A 20,052-nucleotide genomic window follows, 5' to 3' on the forward strand; every position below is an offset into this window, starting at 1 on the left:
CATTGTCTTCACCAATATTCAAAGAAAATCTCCCAGGATCATGCATTGTGTTTAGTTGTCATCTCTCTCTCTTTTTTTTTAATATTTATTTGACAGAGAGACACAGCGAGAGAGGGAATACAAGCAGGGGGAGTGGGAGTGGGATAAGCAGACTCCCTGCGGAGCAGGGGGCTTGATGCGGGGCTCTCTCCCAGGGCTCTGGGATCATGACCTGAGCCGAAGGCAGACACTTAATGACTGAGCCACTCAGGCGCCCCAGTTGTCATATCTCTTTAGTCTACTTTAATCTGGAGCTGTTCTGGAGACTTTTTTTTTTTTTTAAGATTTTATTTATTTATTTGACAGAGAGAGCGAGAGAGCACAAGCAGGGGGAACAGTAGAGGGAGAGGGAGAAGCAGGCTCCCCGCCAAGCAGGGAGCCCGATGCGGGGCTTAATCCCAGGACCCTGAGATCATGACCTGAGCTGAAGGCAGATGCTTAACAACTGAGCCACCCAGGCGCCCTGGAGACTTTTTAATCTTTCATGATTTTGTTATTTGGAAATGTACAGGCCAGTTATTTTGCAGAGTGTTCATTATTTGAATTTGTCTGATGTTTCATCATGCTTGGCTTCCTCATGATTATGTAGTCAGGGCAAGAATACCACAGAAATTGTGTCCTTCCCAGTATATGATGTCAGGAGTCACATGATGTCTGTTTTTCCATTATTGGTGTTGTTAATTTTGATCACTTTGGTGCCAGCCAAGTTTCTTCACTGTAAGGTTAGTATTTTCCCTGTGCAAATAATAAGTATCTAGTAGGAAGATTGAATTTATGTAAGTATTTTGTTTCTTATCCAACAGGTACCAGTTTTATCCATTGATAATTCTTGCCTCAAATAATTATGGTGGTTGCCAAATGGTGATTTTTAAAATTTCATCACTTTTATAATTATTAATAATTTTATATATTTTTAAAAAGATTTTATTTATTTGAGAGAGAGAGTGCGTGAGAGAGAGCTCACGAGCAGGGCAGAGGGAGAAGCAGACTCCCCTGCTGAGCAGGTAGCCTGACTTGGGGCTCCATCCCAGGACCCTCGGATCATGACCTGAGCCAAAGGCAGAGGCTTAACAGACTGAGCCACCCAGGCACCCCAATAATTTTATAATTATTAAATTTAATAAAAAAGAACCCTTTTGTCTCCCCCATTTATTTATTTATTATATTAGTATGGACTTAGAGTTTTCTGTTTTATTCTGTGAGGTATAATCTGTTGCTATTGTTATTTATTCTGATGCTTAAATTGTACCAAATTGGCCAGTGGGAGCTTCTCCAAGCTGGTCTCTGTGTTCTCTCGACATGCCTTCATTATTTATTGAGCACTTCTTTGTTTTCTGGCTTAACAAGATGTTTCAGGCTCATCTTGTATTTTTACTTGCCAGAGTCCAGAAATCAGCCAGGGATCCCTGGTTCCTTTTAGTGGAGAATGACATTTGGAAGCCAGGATCTAGACTCCAGGTGTATTTGGTGCTATTGGAGTGTCATTGCCTCTAGATTCTCTCAGTGAAAAGAGCTAGGATAGATACAGATATGTAGATATATAGTTATAGATATAGATACATCCCTAGGATATATAAGATATGCATGTTTGTATAATATATAGGATATATATACACACGATGTATTATAGGACATGTATATCCTATATATCTTAGGGAATATATATATATATTGCATACATATATGTACATTGAATACATATACACACACACATATATACATATATGTATATAATGTATAACACACATCTGTCTTTTTATGTATTTAGAACAGTGAATTCATAGTGATATCTAGCATTCGCCTGCCTGTATTCATAATTTTCTCTCAACAGTGAAAAAACTTGGCTCTCAGTTTCCACAATATAGTTATTTACTCAATCTGAGAATACACATGACATAGTTCTGGAATTGCTAATTCATTTTATTGTGAAAAGCAAAACTACCAACCGGAGTTGTTTATAGTTCTTTACGTCTTTAGCTTAAGGGTAAAATCACTAACAAAAATTACTGTCCTCTGGAGTTTAGGTTAGGTACACATCCTTTTAATATAGTTATATTAATTATTTGAAATACGGTAGATTCATTTGTAACAGTGTTCCATTTTTAGTTTTCCCTTTCTGTGTTGATTTTATTTATTTATTTGAATATGTGTAATGTTAACATAGTTTTAAAAATTAGACTCAGCAAGGGGTGCGCCTGGGGGGCTCAGTCGTTAAGCGTCTGTTTCGGCTCAGCCCCACATCAGGCTCCCTGCTCGGCGGGAAGCCTGCTTCTCCTTCTCCCACCGCCCCTGCTTGTGTTCCCTCTCTGGCGCTGTCTCTCTCTCTCAAATAAATAAATACAAATCTTAAAAAAAAAAAGTTAGATTGGGCAAAAAGATATACTCAGAAAGGTGTTACTTTACCCATTTCTACCTCTTACCCATCCTCTCATTATTTCTTTTCTTGTTTCTACCCACCCTCTGTAAGTAACCAGTATTATTGGTTTCTGGTTTATCCTTCTGTTTCTTTTTGCATAAATGAGTGTCTGTCTGCTTTTTCTTTTCCTTTTCTTCTTTCTTTCCTTTCCTTTTTCTTTTTCTTATTTTCCTTTTCTTTTTCTTTTTTCATTATAGGACTTCTTTTGAATAGTGAAAATTTAGTTCTCCCATAGGGGTATTATACCCCTCAGTGCATTTCTTGGCCTTAAGATGCCTCATCAACTTGTACCTACTCAGGATACATCTGTATAAATACATAGTGATTAAATATAACTAGTTTTACGTTTGACATTTTGTATACAGTCTCATTACTTTATAAGTTATACCATCATGCGTAGTGGTATATATGCTCTAAGATTTCCAGTGTCTCATTTAACTCCTTGTTTGAAGTGAGGTTAGTTTCTTTCCATTATATGTAGTGCCTTTTTACATTAATGCTGATATTTAAGTGATTTTTTATATATTCTTTTATGTAGTTCAAACATGTCTGAACTAAAAAGTTTTGAGTTCCCAATGAATAGTGATTTTTTTGTGTGTAATTGTACATTGCAGCACACAGGTACTAGAATGTATATTTTAGTTATTGAATGTTACTGCTATAGAATCTCCCTCCCTGTTCTGTTTAAGCAACAATAAGTTTCTTAGCTCTTACCTTGTCATCTTCTTGATCTTAGAGGGAAAGCTTTCATTGTTTCTTTATTGAGTATGATGTTAGCTGTGGGTTTTTTTATGAAGACCCTTTACCATTTTGTGGAAGTGCCCTTCTGTTCTTAGCTGTATGAGTGTTCTTATCGTGAAAGAATATTGGGTTTTATCAGGTGCCTTTTTTTTTTTTGTATTCATAGAGATGATTGCATGTTTTTTTCTTCATTCTATTAATGTGGCATATTAATTACATTAATTTTCTTATGTTGAACCAGTCACATTACTGGGACAAATTCTACTTGGTCATGGTCTTTTTTTTTTTTTTTTTTTTAGATTTTATTTATTTGAGAGAGAGAGAATGAGAGACAGAGAGCACGAGAGGGAAGAGGGTCAGAGGGAGAAGCAGACCCCCTGCTGAGCAGGGAGCCCGATGTGGGACTCGATCCCGGGACTCCAGGATCATGACCTGAGCTGAAGGCAGTCGCCTAACCAACTGAGCCACCCAGGCGCCCGGTCATGGTCTTTTTAATAGGCTGTTGGATTTGGTTTGCTAATACTATGTTGAGAATTTTTGCATTTATCCTCTTCAGGGATATGGGTTTATTGTTTTGGGGTTTTTTGTTGTTGTTTTGGGTTTTTTGTTTGTTTGTTTGTTTTGCAGTTATCTTTGGCTTTGGTTAGGGTAATGCTGGCCTCATAGAATGAGTTAGGAAGTGTTCTCTACTCTTCTATTTTTTGGAAGCATTTGAAAAGGACTGGTGTTAATTCTTTAAATGTTTAGTAGGATTCACCAGTGAAGTCATTTGGTCTTGGGCTTTTCTTTGTTGGGAGGTTTTTTTATTATTGATTCAGTCTCTTGTTACAGGTCTCTTGTTCTTCTTTTTCTTCCTCCACCTCCTCCTCCTCCTCTTCCTTTCCTCCTTTTCTTTTTCTTCTTCAATTTTTTTCTTTTTCAGTAATCTCTACACCCAATGTGGAGCTTAGACTCACAACCCTGAGATCAAGAGTGGTATGCTCCACTGACTGAAGTCAACCAGGTGACCCTCTTTCTCCCTAAGTCAATTTTGATAATTTGTTTCTGGGAACTTGTCTGTTTCACCTAGGTCATTTAATTTGTTGGTGTATAACTAATTGTTCATAGTGTTCTAGTATTATCCTTTTTTTATTTCTGTAAAGTCAGTAAGAATATCTGCACTTTTGTTTCTGATTTTAATTATTTCTGTCTTCTCTCTTATTCTTAGTTGAACTTAAAAGTTTTGACAATTTTGTTGATCTTTCAAAGGACTAACTTTTGGCTTTATTGAACCTCTGTTGTTTCTCTGTTCTCTATTTTGTTTATATCTGCTCTAATCTTTATTATTACCTACCTTCTGCTAGCTTTAGGTTTACTTTGCTCTTCTTTTTTTAGTTCCTTAAGGTGTATAGTTAGGTTATTGATTGAGATCTTTCCCTCTGAGCATTGCTTTTCTGTATCCCATGAGTTTTTGTATTTTGCTTTTTGTTTTCATTTGTCTTTTCTCATTTCCTTGTGATTTTTTTATTTGATCCATTGGGTATGAGTGTATTGTTTAATTTCCATATATTTATGACTTTTCTAGTTAACTTCTTATTGGTTTCTACCTTCATTCCATTATGGTCAGAGAATATATGTTGTATGATTTCAGTCTTAAGTTTATTGAGATTTGCTTTGGCGCCTAACTTATTAGTCTATCCTGGCCAATTTCCATGTGCACTTAAGACTATGTATTTAAAAAAAAAAAAAGAAGACTATGTATTTTACTATTTTACTGTTGTTGAGTATGTTCTATATATCTGTCTGTAAGCTTTAGTTGGTTTATAGTATTGTTCAGGTCTTTTGTTTCTTTATTGATGTTCTGTCTAGATATTTTATCTGTTTTTGAAAATGGAGTATTCTGATTTCTAACTATTATTGTAGAACTTTCTCCCTTCAATTCTGTCAGTATTTCCTTCATACATTCTGGGACTCTGTTGTTAAGTGCATATGTGTTTATAATTGCTGTATCTTCCTGATGAATTGACCTATTTATTATAAAATGTCCTTCTTTGTCTCTAGTAAAAATGTTTGTGTTAAAGTTTCTTTGTCAGGTATAAATCTAGCCACTCCAGCTCTCTTTTGGTGACTGCTTGCATGACATATCTTTTTCGATTTTTTGCTTTCAACTTAAATGTGTTCAATCTAAAGTGTCTGTTATGGACAGCATATAGTTGGATGATGGGTTTTTGTGCATTCTGTAATTTTCAACATCTGTTTTTATGATTAAAAAAAATTTTTTTAAAGTAATCTGTGTACCCAAGTGGGGCAGACCTACAGCCCCAAGATCAAGAGTCACATCCTCTATTGACTGAGCCAGCCAGGCACCTCTGTCAATTTCAACATTTGATTAGAATGCCTAATATTTATGTTTTATGAAATAACTAGTAAGATAGGATTTATACCTGCCATTTTGCTATTTTTTTTGCTATATGTCTTATTCCTTTTTTCTCCTATCCCTGTATTAATGCTTTATTTTGTGTTAAATAGGTATTTTCTAGTGTATCATTTTAATTCCCTTGTCATTTCTTTCACTATGTATTTTTAAATCATTTTCTAGTGGTTGCTCTGGAGATTATAATTAACATCTTAATTTCTAACAATCTAGTTCTAATTGAAACCAATCTAATTTCAATAGCATATAAAAACTTTTATATAGCCCCTTCCCCTCCCTCTTTGTGCTGTTATTGACATATAAATTACATGTTTATACATTGTATGTTCATCAACATAGATTTATAATTATTGCTTTATACAACTGTCTTTTAAATCAAATAGGAGGAGGGGCACCTGGGTAACTCAGTTGGTTAAAGTGTCCAGCTCTTGATCTTAGCTGAGGTCTTGATCTCAGGCTTGTGAGTTCAAGCCTCACATTGGGCTTCATGATGGCTATGGGGCCTACTTAAAAGAAAAAAATCAAATAGGAAACAATTTCAAGTCAAAAATATATATTTACTGGCTTTTATATTGACCTGTATAAATTCACATGTGTAAATACATAAATGTAAATTATATATTTGCATATGTAAATTTGCCTTCGCTGACATTTTTTATTCATGTTCAAGTTACTGTCAAGGATCCCTTTATTTCAGCCTGAAGGACTTCCTTCCTGATATTTTGCAGAGCTCGTCTGCTAGCAACAAATCCTCTCAGTATTTGTTTATCTGGGAATGTTTTACTTTCTCCCTAATTTTCAAAATCTACTTTTTGCTGGGTATAGAATTCTTAGTTGACACACACTTTATTATTTTGAATTTGCTATCTCACTGCCTTCTGTCCTCCATGGCTGCTGATGAGAAATCAGCTGTTGAACTTTTTTGAGAATGTCTTGTATGTGATGAGTTCCTTCTTTTTCTTTCAAGATCTCTTTATATTGGGCTTTTATCAGCTTAATTATGATATGTCTGGGTAGGGATTTCTGAGTTTGTTGATCTACTTGCTATGTAGATCGATGTTTTTCATCAGATATAAGAAGTTTTGTGCCACTACTTTTTCCAATACTCTTTCTACCTTTTCTCTCCCTTCTAGGACTCACGTTATGTGTATGTATATTGGTAATCTTAATTGGTTACACCATTGTCAAGGTCTCTTGAGGCTTTGTTCATTTTCCTTCAGTTTTTTTTTTTTTTTATGTTCCTCAGACAAGATCATCTCAAGGGACCTATCTTCATGTTCACTGATTCTTTCTTCTGCCTGCTCAAATCTGCTGTTGAGTCTCTCTAGTGAATTTTTCATTTGTTAATGCACTTTTCAACTCCATGAGTTTAAAAATAATTTCTATCTCTTGGGTAGAGGAAGTAAAATGGGTAAAGGTAAGTGGGAGATACAGGCTTCCAGTTATGGAATGAATAAGTCACAAATAAAAGGCACAGCATAGGGAATATAGTCAATGATATTGTGGAATATAGTCAATGATACTGATGTGTGATGACGGATGGTAGCTACACTAGGGGTGAGCAGACTATAACAAATAGAGATATCAAATCACTATTGTACACCTGGAACTAATGTAACATTGTGTGGCAACTATACTCATATTTAAAAAATAATACTTTCTATATCTTTATTAAGACTTAGTTTTCAGGGGTGCCTAACTGGCTCAGTCAGTAGAGCATGACTCTTGATCTTGGAGAGTCATGAGTTTTAACCTCACATTGGGTATGAAGCCTACTTTTAAAAAAACAAAGACTTAGTTCTCATTCTTTTAGTTCTTTACACATGGTTTCCTTTAGTTCGTTGAACATATTTAAGATAGCTGACTTAAACTCTAGTAAGTCCAGTGTCTGGACTTTCTCAGTGAGTTTCTATTATCTGCTTTTTTCCGTCCCTGTATATGGGTCATACTTTCCTTGCATGTCTCATAATTTTTTTGTTAAACCTGAACATTTAATATAATATATGACAACCCTTCAAGTCAGATTCTCCTCCTTCAGGGTTTGTTATTGTTGCTTTTTGGGGTTTTTTTTGCTGACTTTACTGAACTAATTCTATAAAGTTTGTATTCTTTATTAGGTTTGGCCACTGAAGTCTCTGCTTAGTTAGCTTAGTGGTGAGCTAATGATTGGATATATTTCCTTAAAAGTGCAGAACCAGTAACTCTCCCATTCTTTGCAGCATGGCTCTGTGTTCATACTGGGACTCACCTTTAAAATTCAGGTAGTTTACTGCTGTGCCTTAGCTCTTACTTCCTGTTTGTACAGAGTCTGTCAGTTAGAAGTGAGACTTTAGTACATTCTTGGTCTTCCCTGAACATGTACACAGCCCTGGATATGCACAGTCCTATGCATGTGCAGCCTTTTAGATTCCCAGAAATATGTCAGGGTTTTTCTGGACATCTCATTCCCCAGCTTTGATTAGCTTTTCTTGCTTGCCCCAAATGTTTCACTACCTCTTGCAGGTGCAGTGTTAAACAATTTCTGCTTATTGTTTTTGATAAATGACCCCAGGAATAGGCTATTTATTCTGGGAGAGGTGTAAGTTAGGTAAAATAAAGACAAGCTCTATGAGTAGTATTTCCTAGAGAACTTCCACATAGGCCAAAACATGACAGTTTTTTTTTTTTGTTTTTTTTTTGCAAATGGGGCTTTTAAAGAGCTCCAGCCCTGTTCTGACCCCTCCTATGGCTGTGGTGCTGGTGGCTTTTACTATGATTGCTGTCCGTTGGTTTTCAAGGTTACCTTGGAGCTGGGAAGAGGGGGATTGGTCGAGGGCATGTTAAAATACCACCACAATACTTGTGGTTTTTACCAAAATAGCACTTTTTCTTGAATAAGAAAGAGTACATGCTCCCTGGTTTGTAAGAGGTCTTTGGTTAATTGCCAGAGTTCTGAAATTTATTTTGACAGTTTTTGCCAATATTCTCATTGTATTTATAGAGAAGATTTTCAGAAGTCCTTACTCTACCTTTCCTGGTGATAGCACTCAATTATTTTGTAAGGAGAGTTGAATAATAATTTAAAATATCTTCTATATTTATCCATGGAGTTAACCATTTTTGATGATCCCCATTCCTTTGTATAGATTCAGATTTCCATCTGTTGCCATTTTCTTTCTGCCCAAGGACTGTATAATATTTCCTGTGGTGCAGGTATACAGGTGATAAATTCTTTCAGTCTTTATATGCCTGATAAGGTCTTTATTTCATCTTTGCATCTATGTTCATGAGGCATACTTGTTTGTAGTTTTTTTTATTTTGTCTTATTTTGTTATCAGTGTAGTTGTGGTCCCAAAAATTGAATCGAGGAGTATTCCTTTCTCTTTTGTTTTCTGAAAGGGAGAGTAATCACATCATTTCTTCTTTATATTGATAGAATTCAATAATCCCATCTGGACCTGGAGTTTTCTTTGTTGGAAAGTTTTTAAAGACAAACTCAATGTCTTTTGTATATATGGAGGTAATCAAGTTATCCCTTTTTTCCTGAGTGAATATTACTTTATTATCCCTTAAATATCTGCTGGATCTTTAGTGATGTTCCCTCTTTCTTTTTTTTCTTTCTTTTTTTTTTTTTTATGTTCCCTCTTTCATTCCTGATGTTGGTAATTTTTTTTTTAAGATTTATGAGAGACAGCTAGAGCACAAGCTGGGGGAGGGGCAGAGGGAGAGGAGGAAGCCGGCTCCCCACTGAGCACAAAGCCCGATGCAGGGACTCCATCCCAAGACCCTGAGATCATGACCTGAGCCACCCAGGTGCCCGATGTTGATCATTTTTGTCTTTTTTTTTCTTGGTCAGTCTGGCTAGAGGTTTGTCAGTTTGTTGATTTTTTTTTTTTTTTAAGGCTTTTGCCATTATAAGTTTTCTCTTTTTTTCTGTTTTCAATTTCTTTGGTTTCTGCTTTTTATTATTTTCTTTCTTAAACTTTGAGTTTAATTTGTTCTTTTAGCATTTTAAGGTAGAAGCTTACATGGTTGATTTGAGACTTCTAATAGAAGCATTTTAATGCTATAAATTTTTGTCTAAGCAGTGCTTTTTGGCAGCATTCTAAAATTTTGATATATTTTCATTCCATTCAAAGTATTTTCTTTTTTTTTTTTTTAAGATTTTATTGATTTATTTGACAGAGAGAGAGAGAGAGTACAAGCAGGGGGAGCTGCAGGGAGAGGGAGAAGCTGGCTCCCCACTGAGCAAGGAGCCCAATGTGGGACTCGATCCCAGGACCCTGGGATCATGACCTGAGCCGAAGGCAGACGCTTAACCAACTGAGCCACCCAGGTGCCCTTCAAAGTATTTTCTAACTTCCCTTTTACCCATGACTTATTTGGATGTTGTGTATTATTTAATCTCTAATTACTTGGGGATTTTTCCAAATAACTTTTATGTTATCAATTTATAATTTAATTCCATTATGATTGTAGAGCATATTTTGTGTCATTTCTATTCTCTTAAGTTTTGTATTGTCTATCTTGGTGTGAATGGTATATGTGCCCTTGATAAGAATATATATTCTTTTCTTGTTGGGTGGAATGTCCTATCAATGTCATTTATGCAAGTTGATTAATAATGTTCTTGCTGTCTTCTGTATTCTTGCTTATTTTATGTCTTCTTACTCTATTAGTTACTGATTGAAGAATGTTGAGGTAGCCAGGTATAATTGTGGGATGGTCTTATTTCTCCTTTAATTCAGTCAGTTTTGGCTTCATATACTTTGAAGTCCTATTGTTAGCTGCATACATATTTATGATTATTATATATTCTTGGTGAATTGTGATTATTTTATTATTTAGTGTTCTTTTAGATACTGTTGCTGATGTATTAACTCATTGTTCCAAATAATCTCTAGCCCATAGATGAGGATTTAAGTAATAATGTTAGATGCTTTTGTTGCTTTTGTTTTGACCCTTTGAGTTTTCCAGCTCTCCCTTTGCTGGTTGGATTCTAAATTATAGATGGTCCAGGCTAGCTTCAGTGCTCAAGGATAGGCACTAGAATGTGGGCATGGGAATATATGAGAGAATTAGGCATGTGCCTAAAAGCCATACATATGTAAATAGAACTTAGAAACTGGGAGTTTGAGTAGCACAGATTTAGCTTCTGAATTATGTGCTTGGTATCATACACTTATGGTTCCCTGATCCTTTATTATAATCAAACATGGGTAACTTCAACAGTTATGTAAACATATGAGTATCCAGAAGTAATGAGATATCAGGGTCAGAACTGAAGTGCCTCAAATATTGTATTCAAATCTTAATTGCTTCTCAGTGTTTGGGTTTTCTTAAAAAAAAAAAAATTGTGAAAATATTCAAACATGAAAAAAATAGTACAATAAACACATGTGTACCCTTGTAGATTTAGTAGTTAACATTTTGCTATATTTACATTTTTCTCTTTTTTGAAGATTTTATTTACTTATTTTATTTTATTTTTATTTTATTTTTTATTTTTTTTTAAAGATTGTATTTATTTATCTGAGAGAATGGGAGACAGAGAGCATGAGAGGGGAAGGGTCAGAGGGAGAAGCAGACCCCCCGCCGAGCAGGGAGCCCGATGCGGGACTCGATCCTGGGACTCCAGAATCATGACCTGAGCTGAAGGCAGTCGCTTAACCAACTGAGCCACCCAGGCGCCCCTATTTACTTATTTTAGAGAGTGTGTGTTTGTGCATGAGCAGGAGAGGGGTGGTAGAAGAGGGAGAGAATCTCAAGCAGACTCTGTGCTGAGGGCAGAGCCCCCCACTCAGGGCTCAGTCTCACAACCCTGAGGTTATTTCCTGAGCTGAAACCAAGAGTCAGATGCTTAACCCACTAAGACACCCAGGCACCCCAACACACACTCCCTTTTAACAGCTGAACCATTTGAAAGTTCTAGACATCATGACACTTCTAAAAACTTCAGCATGCTTTTCCTTTATGAATATGATACTATTATCATACCTAAGAAAATTAAAAAGTACTTTCTTATTGGCATCTGTTATTTAGTCTTATTCAGATTTATCCAGCTGTTCTAAAATGTCTCTTGTAACTTTTTTCAAAGCAGGTTCCAAACATAGTTCATGTTTTGTCTTATTTGGTGTAGACCACTAGCTGACTGGGAACAGTCTTGCCCTCCAGGGGGTAATTGGCCATGTTTAACTCCATTTTAACTTTTTCCTTTATCCTTTGTATTTCCTATAAGTAAGAAGTTCAGATTTGAAGTTTAATGCATCTTTGTTTTTTATACTTCATATTGCAGTGCATCAAGAGGTTAAGTCTGGCTATTTGGTTCAAATAATGAGTGTCAGATATCTACAGTGTAATTTTTCCTCTGTGATTCTTTGACAGCTTGCATGTCCTGTTACCCAGGATGTTTTAGTATATCTATTGATGATCCTTACCCTAATCAATTATGGGGTTGTAAAGAATGATTCTTTTAAAGATGTCATTCTTTATTACTGGCATTCTTCAGTAAGAAAGAGCCTTTCTTCTCTCATCTCCCCCTTTTAGTAGTAGTAAAGATTCATGAATTTTTACTTATTCAATATATTGAAGTCAATTCTAGTTATTATTTTTTATGCTCCAAAATTTATGCAGGTGTTGTCTCCTTGAGACTGTCTCCTTTGTGCCTTTGAGGTGATCTCATTAATCATTCGAGCACTTTCTTGTTTTCTCAGCTCAACTACATGTCTCAGGCTTGTTTTTAATTTTTCCAGCCCTAGTCATAGAACTAGCCATTTCTCCAAATGCCCTAGGACCTTTTAGTTGGGTGTGGTATTTAGCACTAAAGTCTGGGAGTGAGGTATGCTTATTACTACTGGGTTATCATTATTTCTAAGCCCTTTTAATCAACAGAGCTATAAAATACTTTTTAAATTCTGAGTTCATATTGATATGTACAATTCAAAATTAACCTAAGTTTTTTTCTTTATATTTTATATATTTTTATTTTTTATTAAAAATTTCAGTTTCAGCGTGGGTGGCTCAGTCAGTTAAGCATCTGCCTTCGGCTCAGGTAATGATCTCAGGATCCTGGGATGGAGCCCACATCAGGCTCCCTGCTCAGAGGGGAGCCTGCTTCTCCCTCTCCCTCTGTCCACCCACCCCCAACCCCTCTACCACTTGTGCTCTTTCTCAAGTAAATAAAATATTTTTTAAAAATTTCAGTTCCTGGGGCACCTGGGTGGCTCAGTTGGTTAAGCATCTGCCTTTGGCTCAGGTCATGATCCCAAGGTCCCAGGATCAAGCCCCACATCAGACTCTCTGCTCAATGGAGAGCTTGTTTCTCCCTCTCCCTCTGCCTGCCACTATGCCTACTTGTGCGTGCTCTCTCTCTCTCTCTCTCTTTGTCAAATAAATAAATTTTAAAAAATTCAGTTCCTATTGATAATAATGTAGTTCTTTATTTGCTTTATCCTACAGGAAATATCCAATGTTGCAGAATTATAGTAATTAGTATTCTACATGAATTCTTAGCACTTTAACCTGCTGAGTGAAGTTAAAGATGTCTTTTGTAGTTCGTTTTTTGTTCCTTAAAATTTACCCCACTGAAGATGTATAATCAGAGTATCATGTTCAAAATTGACTTGAAATAATTATTTTCTTTATATGGTTATGTTAACATTTGATATACAGTTACATTCATTTATTTCTGTGTTCAGTGTTAGAGTTTGCTCTTTTGGCTTGATTTTGTTTTGAATATGTAAAACATTTACAATTTTTCAAAAGTCAAATCTATATAAAAAGCTGTACTCAGAAGTCTTGCTCCCATTTCTATCCCTTCTATCCCATAGCCCTTGTAGATAACCATTTTCATTAATTTCTGGTTTATCCTTCTAGTGTGTGTGCTTTTGTTTTTGTTTTTTACAAAACCAAATATATAGAGAGAGGTAGTTGTTTCTCCTATTTCCTTAAACAAAATGTATCACTATGTATGTATTGTTCTGTTTCTTTTACTTAATTATTCTGGAAATTTCTCCAATTTGAGTTTCTGCAGTTCTCCTTTATTCTTTATAGTTGCATTATATTTCATCATATGGTTGTACTGTATATATCCACTAGATTGCTTCTAATACAAATAAACCTGCAGGAAATAACTTTTCATATTTACATGGAGTATATCTTTTTTTTTTTTTTTTAAGATTTTCTTTATTTATTTGTTAGAGAGAGAGCATGAGTGGGGGGTTGGGGCAGAGGGAGAGGGAAAAGTAGACTCCCAGCTGATCAGGGAGCCCAACTTGGGGCTCCATCCCAGGACCCTGGGATCTTGACCTGAGCCGAAGGTAGACGCTTAACCAACTGAGCCACCCAGGTGCCCCTACGTGGAGTATATCTTGAAAGTAGAGTCCTAAAACTGGGATTGCTGACTCAATGGTTGGGTGAATAACTGATTATATTAGATGTCAAATTCCCCCTCCATTGGGAATCCTTTGGATAATAATCCCATGGGATCTTAGACTCCTACCTCAAATGTAGGGGAATATCTTATCTCTCCACAACTTACCAGTGTCAGATTTGTCAATTTTTGCCTAAGAGCAAAAGAGTGAATTCCAGCATAGTTTTCACTTGCTTTTGTCTTATGAGGGATATTGGAAATTGTTTCATATGTCATTTACCTTTTTTGTTCTTTGACCTGGATGTTCATATCCATTGCCCATTTTCTGTTACAGAGTTTTGCTTTTTGTCTTCTCCATTTTTAGTTTTTTATACCAGGGAGATTAGCCTCTTATGATATAAGTTACAGATATTTTCTCCAAGTTTGTCATTTGTATTTTGACTCTCCTGCCCCCACATGAAAATTAAGTCTTTTCTCATTGCTTCTGGAAAAGCATTTGCTATTTATTACAGAGAAATTTATATTTTTTTGTAGTGCATATATTGTTTTAGTTTTTACATTTAGACCTTTGATTCATTCGTGTAGAATTTATTATGGTGTACAGTTTAAAGTATTGACCCAAATTTATCTTTTTCCAAGAGGCTATCCAGTTCCAACACTGTTACTTAAAATGCCCATTTTTCTCCAACAGTTTAAGTTGGAGCAGTTTAAGATAAAATCTCTATCATGTACTAAATATCCGTGTATATATGGATTTTTTCTGAACTTCATTATATTCTAAGTGTTCATATGCCTTACACACTTTTAATTGTAGTGGTTTTATGTTTTAATATTCATAGGGCCAGCTCCCTTGTTGTGCTGCTTTTTCAGGATTCCCCTAGCTGTTCTTGCCCATTTGTTTTTACATATTAGAATCAACTCATCTGGGGCGCCTGGGTGGCTCAGATGGTTAAGCGTCTGCCTTTGGCTCAGGTCATGATCCTTGGGTCCTGGGATCAAGTCCCGCATCGGGCTCCCTGCTAGGCGGGGAGCCTGCTTCTCCCTCTGCCTCTGCCTCTCTCTCTCTCTCTCTCTGACTCTCATGAATAAATAAATAAAACATGTAAAAAAAAAATTAAAAAAAAAAAACAACTTATCTGGCTTCACAAAGTTTTTTATTTTTTTAAATTTTTTAAATTTTAAAAATTTTTATTTATTTATTTATTTGAGACACACAGAGAGAGCAAGCACAAGCAGGGGGAGCAGCAGATAGAGAGGGAGAAGTAGGTTCCCCGCTGAGCAGGAAGCCCGATGAGGGGCTCAATCCCAGGACCCTGGGATCATGACCTGAGCTGAAGGCAGACACTTAACCGACTGAACCACCCAGGCACACTCCCAGAAAGTTTTTTAAAAATTATTTTCAGTGGAAACATGTTAAATGTAGATATTCACTTAGAAAGAATTGACAGCTTGGACATGTTGATGTCCAAGTACAAGAGATGTCCTCATCTTGTTCAAGTCTAGTCTACTTTTGGGACTTCCAGGAGTTTAAAAAATATATCCTGATAATAGGTGTTGCATTCCAGGTATTGTATTTTTTCTGTCACTGTTATACATGGGACCTTTTCTTCCACTGTATCTTTTAGCTGGGTATTTTATATATATCTATAAGGCTTTCATTTTATATCCCATTACCATATTGATTTTTTTTAATCATTCAATTTTAGCACTGAATTTCTTGTATTTTCCAGTCATACTATCATATCATCTGCAATTAGAGGTGGTTTACTTCTTACCTTCTGGTTCTTACACTTCTGATTGTTTTGTTCTGTCTGATTTGCTGGCTAACACTTTCAAAACAAGGTTAAATAGTTGTGGGGATGGTGGGCATCCTTGGCTTGTGTGTGCTTCCCATCCCTTGAACAACCCATAAATTAATAGAAGTAAAGGTCCTTGCAATGCAAAGAATGTAGTTCTAGATAAAACCATTCCCCCAAACCAGTAGAATGAACCATCTGAAAATATCGTATACTACTGGGAAGGTACAGTGGGCTCCGGTTAAGTGACCATATTCTTAGTTCCAGTTTTCTGTAATTTCAGCCTTCCAAATGAAGTTGGGGCTTTTTCATATGCATTTGTTGGATTTAACTGTATGCTTTTGTAACTTTTTTAAAATATGGAATGCTTCACGAATTTGCATGCCATCCGTGCACAGGGGCCATGCTAATCTCTGTATTGTTCCAGTTTTAGTATGTGTGCTGCCTAAGCGAGCACCTTGTGTAACATTTTTAATGAGACTCACCCGGCCTTGGACATATGATGTTGTAGGTTGGCTTTCCTCTTGCCTGTTTGTATGCTCAGGCCATTGGTAATTAGATTTATACTCTGAAAAACAGGCCCAGGAAATCATTATGTTTATTTTCTTCCCCTCAATAAAGCTAACTCAGACAACATTAGAAATTATATGTATGTCTTTAAAATTGTATTTTAACTGCTTAATTTTTATAAACTGTAGGATGGGAGCATGGTCAAAGTTCTTGTTTCTATTTTTAATAAAATAGTAGCATAAAAAACAGTGTATTTAACTTAGATAAATATACATATATATGATCTTTTTTTTTTTTTTTAAGGATTTTATTTATTTATTTATTTGATGGAGAGAGAGACAGCGAGAGAGGGAACACAAGCAGGGGGAGTGGTAGAGGGAGAGGCAGGCTTTCCGCCAAGCAGGGAGCCCGATGCAGGGCTCAATCCCAGGACCCTGGGATCATGACGTGAGCTGAAAGCAGCCGCTTAACGACTGAGCCACCCAGGCGCCCCCATATATATGATCTTTAGTGCCTAATCTGTTATAGGTGCTGAGTACTTGTAAGTTGAAGCTGACAGACCAGAAAACTGCATTACCTCCTCCCTTTTTATAGGATACCTCTTTAGTGAGCATGATATCTCCGAAGAAATGAATTAGATGGTAGATTAGATAGGTTGGGGATCTGGTGCTGCTCAATTAGCTTTTCCCAATCAGAGACATTCCATTGGTCCTAACAAAGCCTGTGAAAGGTGGATCAGTGCTACTAGAAAAACAAAACATGCTTTATTTTGAATGAAGCTTGTAATTGATTTGATATGTAAAAGAAAACACATTTCTCAGCCCCGGTAAGACATGGAGTGCTATAATGGAGAATGAGCTCTGGACTTTGAATCTAGTCATCTGGGTTATAGTCCTGGCTCTTTTTGATCTTGAGCAAATCATTTATCCTCGTTAGGTCTTCCTTACCTTCCCATCAAATAGTAAGGTTGGCCGGTACCATCAAAGATCGCTTCCACATCTAAATTCTCAGATATTAGAGAAGTTACGGGTATGGTTTTGACTGTTGGCATGTTGATGCTCTTAGTTTAAGCATTTTAATCCCCATATCCCTATTTTTATTTTGGCAGTAAGTTACTTTAGGTAAAGGGAATATATGTAGTATGTATGTGTTTGTGTAGTGCATTCTAAATTTACATGAGAATAAAATACAAGTATAGTTTTAGGCCAGCACCATCTGTTATGGAAGAGTTCTGTGGGATCTATTCTTAACTCTTGGGAGTGACAAAAATTTCCCTTTCGTTTTCATGATCTTCAGGCTTTAATCAGTCTAAATATGGGAACATTATCCCAATCCTATTCCTTGCTGCTTTCAAGTTTTCAGAATTCTGTGCAACAACGTTTTGTCCTTTGATGGTGAGCTCTTTAAATATTCAGTCTTTTCCCTTAGGCTGTTGTCTTATCGAAACGGAATGCTCTGGTTTTCAATCTGTTACAGCTATTATTACGTGAGTCATATCTTGATATTTACCTTACTTATACATTATGGCTTCTCCTTTATTCATTTGAAGAGTGCCAGTATTAAATCAGGGAACCAAAGGGCAGGAAACCAAAAAGGGAACCAAAAGCAGGAAAACAATTGCAAACATACTTCATTTTAGAGATCGGGTTTTTTTGTTTCGTTTGTTTGTTTTAAGATTTTATTTTATTTGACAGAGAGAGAGAGGGAGAGAGCACAAGCCAGGGGGAGAAGCAGAGGGAGAAGCAGACTCCCCGCTGAGCAGAGAGCCCGACGCGGGCTCGACCCAGGAACCCTGTGATCATGACCTTTAGTCAAAGGCAGACGCTTAACCAGCTGAGCCACCCAGGCGCCCCATGTATTTTATCAATAAAATGTCAAAGTAAATTTTTTGCAAATTCATTCAATTGTGGAGTAAAAATAAATATTTAAGATTATGTTGCTATTTGAATCTGAAAAGCAAACAGTTCTTGGGTTTTCTGCATGTTAGATCTACTTACTTGTCAGAAGGGGAAGAAGTGCTGACCATTTATAAGGAAGGATAAGATGAGTAGATGAATGTGATTAAGAGGCTTCTGAGATGGTGAGTCTTTGGCAAAGTTTTAGAAAATAACTGGATTGATGGGGGAAAGAAGGGTATTTTCCGAAATAATAAAATTAGGTTTCTTTCTTAATCTTTTGTTACATGTTAAACCATGAATAGAAAAACTTAGTGTGGTTGGTTGCCTGCAATTTAAAGATTTAAAACAGAAGTTTGGGGAATAAGAACTGTTACCTGTCTTTAAATCCATTGTTAGAGCGAAATACTATACTTAGTCCCAGATATATGAATGGTACTGAGCATCTCTCTTGGTATCAGCAGTAAATGATGTATGAAACAGATAAATCTGAAAGTTTCAGAGCATAAGATTTAATCTAGTTGAGTATACATAGTTTACATCTTTTTCTTCATAATTGAGAATGGTTGACTTGGTGCAAAAAAACATAGCTTCTTAGCTGGTATACTGATTTGTATGTCCAGGTATTTTCAGAAATTCAGGTTTATGATAGCTAAAATCAAAGCACAACATTTGGTGACCAATTCCTAGAAAATATAAACGCATAGGATGTGCATGACAATCATAAAACAGTTCTTTTTAAAATTAAGGAAGGTACTTTATGTTAAATTCTCAGAATGAGAATTCTCAGAATGAGCCACGTGGGCACGCCCTAAAATGAAGCCTTTAACCTCATATTTTGTAATGAAAATTTTGCACTGCTCAGCGGTTTTGCTAAAATAAAATTTTATGTTGTAAACACTTAAGTATTTTAGTAATGGACATTCAGTAGACATTCTCTATTACATGTTTGTGACATAGAGAAAAGTAGAGACTGAGACAGAAAAGGAAGCTTGCTTGATGTCACAAGCATTTAGTTTGTCTTATTTACTTTTACATAAAGTAATGACTTTGGAACTTTCCAGCATATAGATTTGAAATGGATTTGGAATCATTATCCTTAAGCATAATGTATCATCTGTCCTTTTTATGGGACTTTGTTCTTATGCCTTCTATAGGTGGGAGAGGTAAAACAAAGCTACCTCATATTCATAAGGAAGGGGCTTTTACTTTTTCCAAAGTATTTTCTACCCTTTTTTTTTTTTTAAGATTTTATCCATTTATATGAGAAAGAAAGAGAGCACGAGCAGGGGGAAGGGCAAAGGGAGAGGGAGAAGCAGACTCCCCACTGAGCGCAGAGCCCTGACAAGGACAGCAACAACAACAACAACAATAATAATGCAGGGCTTGATCCCAGCGCCCCGAGATCACGACCTTAGCCAAAGTCAGACACTTAGGTGCCCCTGTTTTCTACCTTTATTATGAGATTGTTTTTCTGTTGAATCCCTCTGTTTGAGGGCCTCTTTTGGCCTCTTTTGGTCTCTTAGGTTTAAGTACTGAGATGGTAGCGGTTTTGTTGGTTTTGCCTTTGCTTTGTGATTCTCTAACAGTTACAGAATTATAACAAGTTATCTCTCGGGTACATTTAATATATGTGAGGCTAGACAGTTCTCTGGAACAAGTCAGGAAAACCTGAAACTATTCAAATAGGTGTCTTATTTGAATATTGGATAGATAAATTTGTGTAGTAGATATTCATTTGACTATTAAATAGATACCTATTCAGATAGGTATTTACCTTTTGTGTCCTGTCTTCTACTCCCTATTCAGTAAACTAATATTGAGTGTCGTCCCTAAACTATTACTGAATTATCTAAAGGTTAATATAACCGGGGCGCCTGGGTGGCTCAGTC

General features: G+C 36.1%; 1 protein-coding gene and 1 non-coding gene across 6 annotated transcripts in view; one reads left to right on the forward strand and one right to left on the reverse strand.

Moving 5' to 3' along the window:
* The window catches only part of UBTD2 (ubiquitin domain containing 2), a 63,543-nt gene that overhangs the window by 25,439 nt on the left and 18,052 nt on the right, over nucleotides 1-20,052 (forward strand). Inside the window, exon 1 of one of the 5 annotated variants that reach the window (XM_064596573.1) lies at nucleotides 9,774-9,924. The exons of the other annotated variants lie outside the window; for them this stretch is intronic. Coding sequence (XP_064452643.1) covers nucleotides 9,849-9,924 — 76 coding nt within the window. The 5' untranslated portion in view covers nucleotides 9,774-9,848. Of the gene's footprint in view, nucleotides 1-9,773; nucleotides 9,925-20,052 lie in introns of those variants that run through there. 5 annotated transcript variants of the gene reach the window in all.
* On the reverse strand, nucleotides 16,109-16,212 carry LOC123836425 (U6 spliceosomal RNA). Its single transcript, XR_006788964.1, has one exon. It is a non-coding gene; the product is annotated as a U6 spliceosomal RNA (small nuclear RNA).

This window comes from Mirounga angustirostris, unplaced genomic scaffold, assembly GCF_029215605.1.
Source record: "Mirounga angustirostris isolate CCGP_5_RB_7025 unplaced genomic scaffold, mMirAng1.0.hap1 SCAF_7, whole genome shotgun sequence".
NCBI lineage: Eukaryota > Metazoa > Chordata > Mammalia > Carnivora > Phocidae > Mirounga > Mirounga angustirostris.